We start from the raw sequence: 11628 nt of genomic DNA, 5'->3' as shown, positions 1-11628 counted from the left end.
GTTTTTCCTGGGAAGGAGTCCGTTTTTTTCTGCATACGTGGGTACATAGCCTAAATGACGTCATGGCACCCGCTGTGCTGACATGTAAGACGCAGAGGGGGAATGATGGGAGAGTGTTAGCTAGCGCTCCTTCCTCTGTCATCGTTTTCAACTGTATAGGCATCTAGGGTGCCAATATACAGTGGGGGAAATAAGTATAGGATACACTGCTGAATTTGCAAGTTTCCTCACCTACAAAGTATGGAGAGGTCACTAATTTTTATCGTATGTACACTTCAACTGTGAGAGACAGAATCTTCAAAGAAAAATCCAGACAATCACATTGTATGTTTTTTTCATATTTAATGCAATAAAAGACAAATTAATTTTATAGTATTTAATACAATACAAAACAGAACTTTAAGGGACTCTGTCACCACCTTTTACATATCTAAGCAATTAAGGTTATAGAATGCTGGAAAAAAAAGTCCTAACTGTATGCCTCACATGCTTTGTTGTTGAGAAATCATCTTTTGTCACTTTATATAAATGATCTCTTCCAAGCTCTGGGGAGGAGTTTGTCTGGAAGATAACTCTGCCTCCAGAGCTTGTTTTAAATATAAGGGAGAGTTACCAGTGCGATTTGTAATGACCGCTCTCCTGATCTCATTGCAGAACTCTGTGATTATGTGATTATATCTTACACATCTGCAGGTTCTTCTCAGCTTCAGCTTCCATCTCACACGATGAGTATACTTGCCTTTTTGCATTTTATATCCTAGCCTGTAAAGGGATAAATTGTATCCACACATGATTGGACAATGTTGTTTTTAAATGTTCCCATGATTCTGTGTGTTTAGACTATGACTAATGGCACTGTAACGGGGATACCATGACAGAGAGGGGCCAGAAGACCACAGTGTCTGGTTTTATGTACTTCTGCATTTGTAAAAGTTTTTTTCCTTGCAAGCAGTGCAAGGGTTAATAAGTTAAGTTGAAACTCCTGGAGCTTTTCCACTTGGATTGTCTCAGAGGTTCAGTGTTAGCCACTCTCCTCTGCTATATAAGCTTGCCTCTGGCACTTGGTAATTGCTAGTATTTGTTCTTACTACCTGGTTTTGGAGTTGGAGATGTTGTTCGTGGTTAGAGTTTGTGTTTAGATATTGTTCAGTAGATTGTTTCTTGGAGGTTTGTCTGTGTGCACATGCACATCCTTTCCCATTTGGTTTCTCCTTCCTTTAACTCCTCTGTGCGCACATGCACATCCTTTCCCATTTGGTTTCTCCTTCCTTTAACTCCTCTGTGCTCCACTCTGTTGTTTTGTGTGAGAGTACTTTGTATGATTGATATTTTAATTTATCCCCATCTGTCTTCCCTTGTTTGTCTGGTTAGTGTTTTCCTATACACTTCAGCCAAGGTCGGACTGTCCTACCAGAGAACCGGAGGATTCTCTGGTGGGCCCAGGCACTTACACCTGCTGGCATACAGGGGTGGCAGCTGCCCAGGGCCCCCGCTGCTCCAGGGGCCCCCAGCCAGTGGAATGTCGCTAACTGCTATGGGGCCTCTGAGTCAGGGGTGCCCTCCCAATGCCAGCAGAGCAGCAGCTGGAGACAGAAGCCTGTCTCCGCTGCTAAAGAGAAATGAATATGCACGCTTCCCCATGCCCCCATGGGCGTGGAGAGGAGTGAATATTCACTTCACTTTAATAGCGGGCAGTGCTAGCCACAGGCTCAGGGTGAGGCTAACACTGCCCGCAGGAACTAGTTAGTGCCCACAGTCCCAACACCATCTTGACAGACACTTTAATATTATAAACATAACATATATAAAGTACTTGACAGACTGGTTGGATGTTGGATGGCAATTGTCCTGATCATGTATAGCAGGATTTCTTCATTGCAGATATCACATTGAAAAGAACAGAGCGATATCAGACAAGTTGTGTATGTAAATGTTATGTTTCATACAGAGGTGTATTATATGGACACAATGTTTTTCAGTAACAATGAATCATTGGTAATTGCATACATTTTCTAATAATCAAATGGCCCAAATTATTTTCTCTGTTTTTTGTTTTTCTTGCTTGATAAAAGAAAAATATCTACTTCCCTGTGTGTCCTTTGATGTCTAACAAGATGTGAATTCAATATGAAACATTTCCCACATTCTGAACATGAAAATGGCTTCTCCCCTGTGTGAATTTTCTGATGTACAACAAGTTCTGATTTAGTTTTAAAACATTTCCCACATTCTGAACATGAAAATGGCTTCTCCCCTGTGTGAATTCTCTTATGTATAACAAGATATGAGCTTGTTTGAAAACATTTCCCACATTCTGAACATGAATATGGCTTTTCCCCTGTGTGACTTCTCTGATGTGTAACAAGACGTGATTTCTCTATGAAACATTTTCCACATTCTGTACATAAATATGGCTTCTCCTGGCTGTGAATTCTCTGATGTATATCAAGATGTGATTTCTGAATAAAACATTTTCCACATTCTGAACAAAAAAATGGCTTCTCCCCTGTGTGAATTCTCTGATGTGTAACAAGCTTGGATTTCACACTAAAACATTTCCCACATTCTAAACATGAATATGGCTTCTCCTCTGTGCGAGTTCTCTGATGAACAACACGTCGTGATTTCTGTATAAAACATTTTCCACATTCTGAACATAAAAATGGCTTCTCTCCTGTGTGAATTTTCTGATGCATAACAAGATCTGATTTCCCTTTAAAACATTTCCCACATTCTGCGCAAGAAAACGGATTCTCGTCTTCAAGAGCTAGTTCATGTTTAACAGTAAGTCTTTGACTTTTGTTTTGCATATCGGGCATTGATGAAGGTGAAGATAGGACTTGTTGAAAATGATCAGATGAAAGATTTTTTCTAAGAACCGCCTGAGGTGTATCTGTGATAATAGCATGTTCTTCATATGTATCTGGAGTAATACCATGATCGTCTGTTGCAAAATCTGAAAATATCAGATGTCCCTCTGAGCTCCTGGTACAGTCAGCTGTCAAGAATAAAAGTGATTTTATTATTTTTCATTAACACTGCATTGAAATCATATCAATTTCACATAATGTATACATTAACGATTTAGATGAAGGAATGGAGGGTAAACTGATTAAATTTGCTGACGACAGAAAGCTAGGAGGGATAGCTAATACTAGAGAAGAGAGAGAGGATTCAAAAAGATATAAATAAACTGGAGAAGTGGGCAGCAACTAACAGAATGGTTTTTAACAGGGAAAAAATGCAAAGTACTACATCTGGGCAATAAAAATGAAAAAAGCATATACAGAATGGGAGGAATAGGGCTAAGCAACAGCACATGTGAAAAAGACTTGGGTATACTAATAGATCACAGACTGAATATGAGTCAACAGTGTGATGCAGCAGCAAAAAAGGCAAATGCAATTCTAGGATGTATTAACAGAAGCATACAGTCTAGATCACGTGAAGTCATTATTTCCCTCTACTCCTCTTTGGTCAGGCCTCATCTGGAATATTGTGTCCAGTTTTGGGCACCACATTTTTAAAAAAGACATCAACAAACTGGAGCAAGTTCAGAAAAGAGCGACCAGAATGGTGACCGGTCTGCAAACCCTGTCTTATGAGGAAAGGTTGCAGGATTTGGGAATGTTTAGTTTGCAAAAGAGAAGACTGAGAGGAGACTTAATAGCTGTCTACAAATATCTCAAGGGCTGTCACATTGTAGAAGGATCAACTTTATTCTCATTTGCACAAGGAAAGACTAGAAGCAATTCGATTAAACTGAATGGAAGGAGACACAGATTAGATATTAGAAAAAACTTTTTGACAGTTAGAGTGATCAATGAGTGGAACAGGCTGCCACGAGAAGTGGTGAGTTCTCCTTCAATGGAAGTCTTCAAACAGAGGCTGGACAGACATCTGACTGGGATGATTTAGCAAATCCTGCTTTGAGCAGGGGGTTGGACCAGATGGCCCAGGAGGTCCCTTACAACTCTACGATTCTATGATTCTACATTTTCACACAAATTGCAATACAAATCAATCAATTGACTAAGAAAGTGGAGCACAAAGCAAGGACTATTAGGTTATGATTTTACACCTCCAGGTTGCACGGTTTCACTTTTTCACTTCTGTGTTGGATTCGTCTTCTCCATAGGTTCATGTTTCACTTTGCCTGTCATTGATTATTACCAGTTATATCAGGGGTGGGGAACCTTTTTTTCTGCCAAGACTCCTTTGGATATTGATGTCCTCATTCGAGGGCATTGCAAAACTATCAACTTGAAATTTATCTTGCTAAATTTGGTGAAACATTTAATTATCCCACCTCTAATGTGATGGCTGGAGCTACATCTCTTTGGTGAGGCTGTGATGTTAAATGGTATTGATTATGTTGCCACTTACAACTGATTTCCAAGCTTGCATTAGTCTGGAAGGTAGTCAATTGTGATGGGTTTGAAAATAAACTCACAGCAGGAAATTGTACCGAACATAGATGTACTGTATATTACACTGCATGTCTCCTCACAGTGGGAAATTCATCATTGCTCAAGTAACATTTATATAACTCAAGCAGCGGGGGGTCTGCTGTATATATCACAAAGGAAACATCAAAACTGTTGTATACATCCCATAGGGCACACCAAGACTGCTGTATGCACATCACATAGGGGACACCGAGACTACTAAATATACATCAAATAGGAGTCAATGGGGCTGAAGGATATAAATCAAATAGGAAACACTGGGGCGGCAGCATATACATTGCATATGAATACCCAAAAAGGTGCTACAAACGTCTCATACGAAAAAATACTTTAATATAATATGCAATTAACAAAAATTCTATAAATTAATAAATGGCAGAGTGACTCAAGGGAGGACCATGTGAATAGATCCAGGTAACACCCTGTCTCCATAAGCTAAGTTATTGCCTGTAGTATCACATCACAGTCAATAATATGGCAAACAAAAAATGATTATAATATTAGTAAACCGATGCATACACAATAACAGCAGGCAGACAGGAAGTTTACATTTCAATATGTTGGAACCATTTTTTGGTCCCTGTGTCCATTTTTCCAATCTGTGTAACATCCAGTTTTTTTTTCTGTCAAAGCCTCTAATATCAACTACTCATTGAAGAAAGGATAGCAATCAAATGACAACAAGGATGACATCTGAGTGCAAACAGTTTTTCATCAGAAGCAGAGTGGTCCCATGTATTATGAATTCAGATGTGTGTCCTTTTTAAGAAATCTAAAGATAATTGCACTATTTATATACATAGCATAATGCTTGTAAAGAAGAATACCAGGGTTTTATGGAAAAGTATTGCGTATATAACAGCGCAGCCTGTGGCTCACTAGTAATGTTTCTGCCTTCCATATCAGGGGTCCTGAGTTTGAATCTCCTGCACTGCTTCAAAAGTAAGTTTAGAGACATCCATTGAGCACAGTGTCTGGGTGTTAAACAAGACTGTGAATATAGAATAGGCAACCATACAGAAAAGTGTGTGTGTTTTCTTTTTTTGTTTAAGCAATTAAATCTTTAGGTGAAAAAAATAATTTGCATGAAAAAATTCACAGAATTATACCATCCAGTGACAGAGAAGAATCTGTGACTTCTCTGCATTTAGCTGTTGCTACTGACCTTGGCGGTTATTTGTAGAAATCTCCTCGTCACCACTTACATATGTCTCTGTAGTATTAGTATAGGTCAGATGTTTACCCTGAAACAAAACATTCCAAAAGTCAAAAACAAATGGAGAACTTGTATGAAATTATCTAAAAAAACCAAACAACAGTAAATCAACATCGCGACTTGAGAGAGCATGCTCCATACTCGCTAACATCTCTGTGACTCGATGTTTTATTATAACCCTTAGCTTGATCAAATAACACTGCTAGGCAGAGAAATTTCATGTTTCTGTTCAAGCCCATAAATTCCTGTTGGCTACTTCTTTCTAAGGGAAGTTTTCTTTCTTTGTGACACTATTTAAACTTGAGCTGTGCATTAATAAAGTAGAAATTGTCTGGTCCAAAACTGAACAGATACCTATGCCTTTTTTTTAACTGTGTGCATGTGATGGGATTAGTGTACAAAGTATGTAATATAGTGATATTTACACTTGGTGAATTACTATTGTTTCTTTGTCTTGTTTGGCCGTTGAGAAGGATCTACACAATACAAGGGTATTTTGTAGTCTGTTTACTGGAGATCATATTATGTACTGTATGCTTTAAATGTGGCTTGGAGCCTACCTAAACACAAATTTAAGGTTTGAAAGTGGCTTGTTGCCTACCTACACATGACTGTAGGGTTTAAAATTAGCTTGTTGCCTACCTACACACAAATTTAGGGTTGGAAATTGGCTTCCTGTCAACCTAGACGCGAATGTTAGGTTTGAAATTGACTTTTGTCTACCTCTAAGCGAGTGTAAGGATTGAAAGTGGCTTGGTGCCTACCTACACACAAATGTAGGGTTCGAAAGCTCCTTGCTACCAAACTACTGTAACGCCGGTATGTCTGTATCTTGTTTCCTTGGCGTTTCTCTGCATGTCTCTGCATTAACCCTTTGCTCCTTTTCCCCTAACTAGCAGGGATACTGTTGTCTGTTACCTTTATGGATGCTGCTCAGTTCCCTGCTCCGCTGCGTAGCTGTACATGCGTGTGTGGCTCCACTGCACTGCATGACCACCCACTTGTGCGGTCCCTGGCTGCTGCTGTTGAAAGCTATCCACGGGTTTCTAGGTCCTCTACACTGTGCATGGCTTACTACATGTGTTCAGGCTTGCAGCTCTGCCAGGTGTCCTTTGCAATGCTGATTTGTGTCTGGCTGTGCTTAGGGTGCGTACGGCCACACCTCCTCTGCTTTTATGAGTAATGGGTGTGTGCTAAAATTGCTGCTCTAGCCTATCGCTGTGAGGCAGTTCCTATATAAAAGTTCCCTGCCCTGTGGGGCATTGCCGGAGCTTCGCCTTATGTCTCTGTGTCTTGCCATGTCTGTGTGTCATTCAGCACCTGTCCTGCTTGGCTGCAGTTCTAGGTGAGCTGATGCCTGTCTTGCTGCCCTCCAGGAGGCAGAATATCCTGGTCCTTGTTCCTGTCCGCCCTCCAGAAGGCAGAATATTCTGGTCTTTGTTTCTGTCCGCCCTCCAGGAGGCAGAATATCCTGGTCCCTGTGCTATTGTTTGGAGTCTTGCCTTGTACCAGTTCCTGTTGTGTCTTGTTTCCTGAATCCTGGATCTGCTCCTGTACTTGACCCTGTCTGAACTGTGTCCTCTGTGTTATGTTCCTGAGGTCCTTCTGTGTCTTGAGCCCTGTGCCTAGTGACTATGACTCTTTACTAACTGACTTTTTGTGATCTAACCTGGGTTCATCTTGGAAGTAGGAGCCTGGTCTGCCTGCTGAGTTTCTGCTACTCTGTGCTCAGCTTGTTGTTCGGTGCAATCCCTGGCCTGTTCCAGTCCAACCCGGCCGGGCTTGCACCAGACCGCTTGGGTTCCTTTTTAGGTCGCTGCCAGATGTCCGGAGCCTGATGACCGTGGCCTCTCACCCGGAGCCTAATGACTATGGCCCGATGTCCGGTGTCTGATGACCACTTCCAGATGTGCTGTGCCTGATGTCCTCCACCAGATATCCAGATCCTAGCCTTCCCTGCCCGATGTCCGGAACCTGATGACTGTGGCCTGATGTCCGGAGCTGATGTCCGCAGCTTGATGTCCGGAGCCTGTCGATCGTTGCCAGATGTCTGGAGTCAGATGCCTGTGTGCTGATGTTCTATCTGAGATCTGAGTCCTGATGTCCTGCCTGAGACCTGATGTCTGCCTGGTGTCCTGATGTCCTGTCTGAGACCCGGTGACCTGATGTCCCGTCCGTGTTCCTGATGTCCCGTCCGTGTTCCTGATGTCCCGTCCGTGTTCCTGATGTCCGTGTCTGTGGTCCTGGTCATCCAGCGTGTCCAGATGTCTGGTTCGTGGTCCTGGTGGTTCAGCCTGTGTTCCAGAGTCGGTCCCGCCTGTGTTTCTGGAGAGGCTCCTGCCTTATTTCCCTGTTACGGCTCTGCCTGGATCTAACCAGCCGATGACCTGTGTTGCCATGCCAGAGTTCCTGTTCCTGTCATGCCTGTGTCCCAATGTTCCGCCGCTTCCCTGAGGTCCACCCTGTGATGATGAATGTCCTTGATTGGTGTCTGATGTTTTCCTGCTGAGCCTGTGCTACGACTAAGGCCTGAGAGAGAGGTCGTCCTAGTATGCCCGCGCCAGATGACCCTGGACTGCATCAACCCGTGATGACCCTTGCCATCGTCTGACGTCTGTCCTGGGTTGGTGTCTGATGTTCTCCTGCTGAGCCAGTGCTATGCCTGAGGCCTCAGAGAGAGGCCGTCCTGATATGCCCGTGCCAGATGACCCAGGACTGCATCAACCCGTGATGACCACTGCCATCGTCTGAAGTCTGTCCGCGGTCGGTGTCTGATGTTCTCCTGCTGAGCCTGTGCTACGCCTGAGGCCTGAGAGAGAGGCCGTCCTAGTATGCCCGTGCCAGATAACCCTGGACTGCATCAACCCGTGATATCCTCCTGCCTTTGTCTGTTATCCTGGAACGTGTACCCTTCCCTGATGTGCGGAATCGGGAGCCTGGCATTATGTTCTGTTTATGTACTGTGTTTGTCTTCAAGTAAACTTTGTTTCTTCTTACCTGAAGTTGTGCGGTGTCATGTCGTTCTGCCACCTCGTCTACATGCTCAGCTGCCACAGTTCCTACTCGCTGCCCTTCCCTAGTCTGGGTAGGTCCAGGTTACTCTATGTGGTCCAGTGGGTCCACATTCCTTCCCCACCTGGGACGCTCGCCCAATGTCGCCGTGGACGGGCGACGTGGAGGCGTCGGCTGGGCCGCGTCCGCGGTCGCAGTCGTGACAACTACACGAGAGAAAAGTGTTCCGGCACTGTGACACAAGCTTCAAGGGTGTTTACCTGAGATGGTTTGAAGGTCATGTACTGAAACTTTGCAGATGGAGACAGAAAACCCACAGAAAAGACAGAAAAGAGAGTGATCAGAGAAAGTGAAGGCAAAAATGCCATAACATATTGTAAAAGGATGTTGAAAAAGCTAAAGTTTCCCTAAAGGTGGGTCTGAATGTTTTTCAGTTGTAAATAATCATGAGAGAGCAGCGTGGTAGGTTACAAGACAATAGTAAAAAGCTGAGCACTGAAAGACTGTGACTGGGGAAGTGAAACAACTATAGGCGAAAGAGTGTTGTATGAACGTTTTGACAATAGACGGCACAGACTTATCAGACAGAACCATCATTACATTCTCAATATAAAAGACAATACAAAATGCAGGATTAAGAGACAGTTGTTTAACCCCTTCGACCCAAAGTCTGTTTTCACCTTCCTTTCACCTGTTCAGACCTGATTTATGTTTGGATGCGACGGTCAATTTTTTGATATTTGCATTGGCCTTCTGTCACAGAGTGACTGGCCCAGTGTTACTCGACTCACCAATTGGTAGGTCACTAAATGGCAAAACAAACTAGGAAACACCGGGGACACAATTACGATGGGCCCTGCAATGGGGAACGGGGAATAGACACCTCCTGCACTCTCCTAAGGATGTGCCCTGATCTCCCTGACGTCCCTATACAGGTTTTTTCAACCTGTCGCTGAGCAGGATACCTTAGCCCTCGCTTGCCCTGCACCTATCCCTAAGTAGGGAATTGGCAAGTGAGGACACTGGTACCACCGTTGCACTAATACAACACAATGTAAGGTAAGACAAACACCACAGGGGATAGGAAACACAAAACAACACTTAGCTTTCTCTGCTGCAATGCACCGCACAGCAGAGTAAGGCACCAGATAACAGCATTCAGCTGAAGCACCACTGCACCAGCAACCTCCTGTCTTCAGCACAGTTGGTATCCAAAAGGACCTGTATCACTAACAGTCAGCTGATGCATTAGATGACCTTATAAAAGAAGGTGGGAGTGGTCACCACATGCAGCAGCAAAACTAGCAGCAATGTAATTATACCAGTGGCCACCAGGGGAAAACTGACATTAACCCCCAATGACCTGAAAGGAATAAAGTTTTAATATGAAAGGCCAAATCTGCCACAGATCCAAAACTGGATCGTGACAGTACCCCCCTTTCAATGAGGGGCCTCCGGACCCACAACACTGGACCTCACCAGAAAACAACCTAAGGTGAGGACGCCTCCATCCACCAGAGTTCACCTCGGCAGTCATCTGATCCTCAGGTTTATGGCAAACGCGGACTGATGGAAGTGACAACGTATGCTCCGGAGGCATCACAAATCTCCAGAGCGCCAACCTGGAGAATGAGTTGTGTACGGGCATTACTGGGGGTAACTCCAGCTGGTAAGTCCCCGTGCCGAGAATGGTCGACACCCGATACGTCTCGATCACCCGAGAACTCCAGGCCCCAGCAGCACACTTCTTCGGATGTTTTTGGTGGACACCCATATGTATTCATTCACGTTTATTGCCACGCACACATTTGCCACAAGATGGTGAACTCTTTACAGAACCGACAACAGAGGCATCCCCCCTGTGTCATCACACTCACATCCCCACAATGCTCAGAAGGAACCACCACCCTCCTCTGACCCCTCCTCCTAAGAGGACTCCGACAAACAGGGTTAGCTAGTGGGGAGAGTTGAGACTTGCCCCTACTCCCTGGCAGCACCTCTGCTGCCCCCACTGGAGAAGAAGGGGATGGTTGTAGAAAGAGGGCAGAGACAGCAGCCCTCACATGACTGATCCCAGATGACTACTTCCCTGGACCACCAATCTATGACCGGGTTGTGTCTTTTCAGCCAAGGGAGGCCTAAAATGATGGATGATGGCATTCCCCCCAAGACTGAGCATGACAGGGACTCTTCATGATGAGTCCCTATACGCAGATGTATATCATCCACGACTTGGGTCAACCTCCCCTGGCTAAGTGGGACAGAATCAATGGCCTGGACGATTAGGGGTTTGCTAGCTTCCTCCACCTAAGGCCATGGGTCTGGACAAAGTGAGCATCCACCAGAATGACACCTGCTCCACTGTCCACAAGCAACAGTATAACCTCAGTTACTCCGCCAACCACTACTTCAGCAGACAAGGTACACAGAGGGGAAAACATGGAGGAAATATACACTCCCTGGTCGCCTCCCTCCACACGACCAGGGGGATGCGGCTTCTTAGATGGTACAGATAATTTGGCGTGCGCTGGGCAGACCCCGATAAAATGCCCAGTCTGCCCAGAGTTAAAACATGCCCCCACACCAAGACGAACCGCAGGCAACACCGTTTGGGAACCAACTCCTCCCACCTGCATGGGCTCGTCCGTGTGCACTGGTGTGTCCTCCTCCCTAACAAGGACTACAGGAGGCATATTTGGTATATGTCTCTCCCTCAAGCTTCTATGCACCCTGATGGCAAAAGACATGGCGGCCTCCAACAACCTGGGGGCAGCATACTGCACCAGATTACCTGCAACCTTGGAGACAGACCCTGCATAAAGTGGCTCCTAAGAGCAAGGTCGTTCCACTGCGTGTCAGTGGCCAACTCTGGAACTCTGAGCAGTACTCCTCAGCCGGCCGGCTTCCCTGCTTGATCTTATGGAGTTGGGA

General features: G+C 44.7%; 1 protein-coding gene across 1 annotated transcript in view; it reads right to left on the bottom strand.

Moving 5' to 3' along the window:
• Positions 1–322: 322 nt before the first annotated feature.
• LOC141070505 (uncharacterized) overlaps positions 323–11628 on the bottom strand; it is a 156756-nt gene continuing 145450 nt past the window's right edge. The window contains exons 23-24 of the mRNA XM_073559501.1: positions 6332–6356; positions 323–2519 (exon numbers count right to left, since the gene is read on the bottom strand). Of these exons, the coding sequence (XP_073415602.1) occupies positions 2034–2519; positions 6332–6356 (511 nt within the window). The 3' untranslated portion in view covers positions 323–2033. The remainder of the gene's footprint in view (positions 2520–6331; positions 6357–11628) is intronic.

The sequence above is a fragment of the Dendrobates tinctorius genome, unplaced genomic scaffold (genome assembly GCF_039654945.1).
Source record: "Dendrobates tinctorius isolate UK_male_01 unplaced genomic scaffold, ASM3965494v1 ptg000014l, whole genome shotgun sequence".
NCBI classification, from domain to species: Eukaryota; Metazoa; Chordata; class Amphibia; order Anura; family Dendrobatidae; genus Dendrobates; species Dendrobates tinctorius.
Note: the sequence above shows the minus strand (reverse complement) of the source record. Positions and strands in the feature narration are given on the sequence as shown.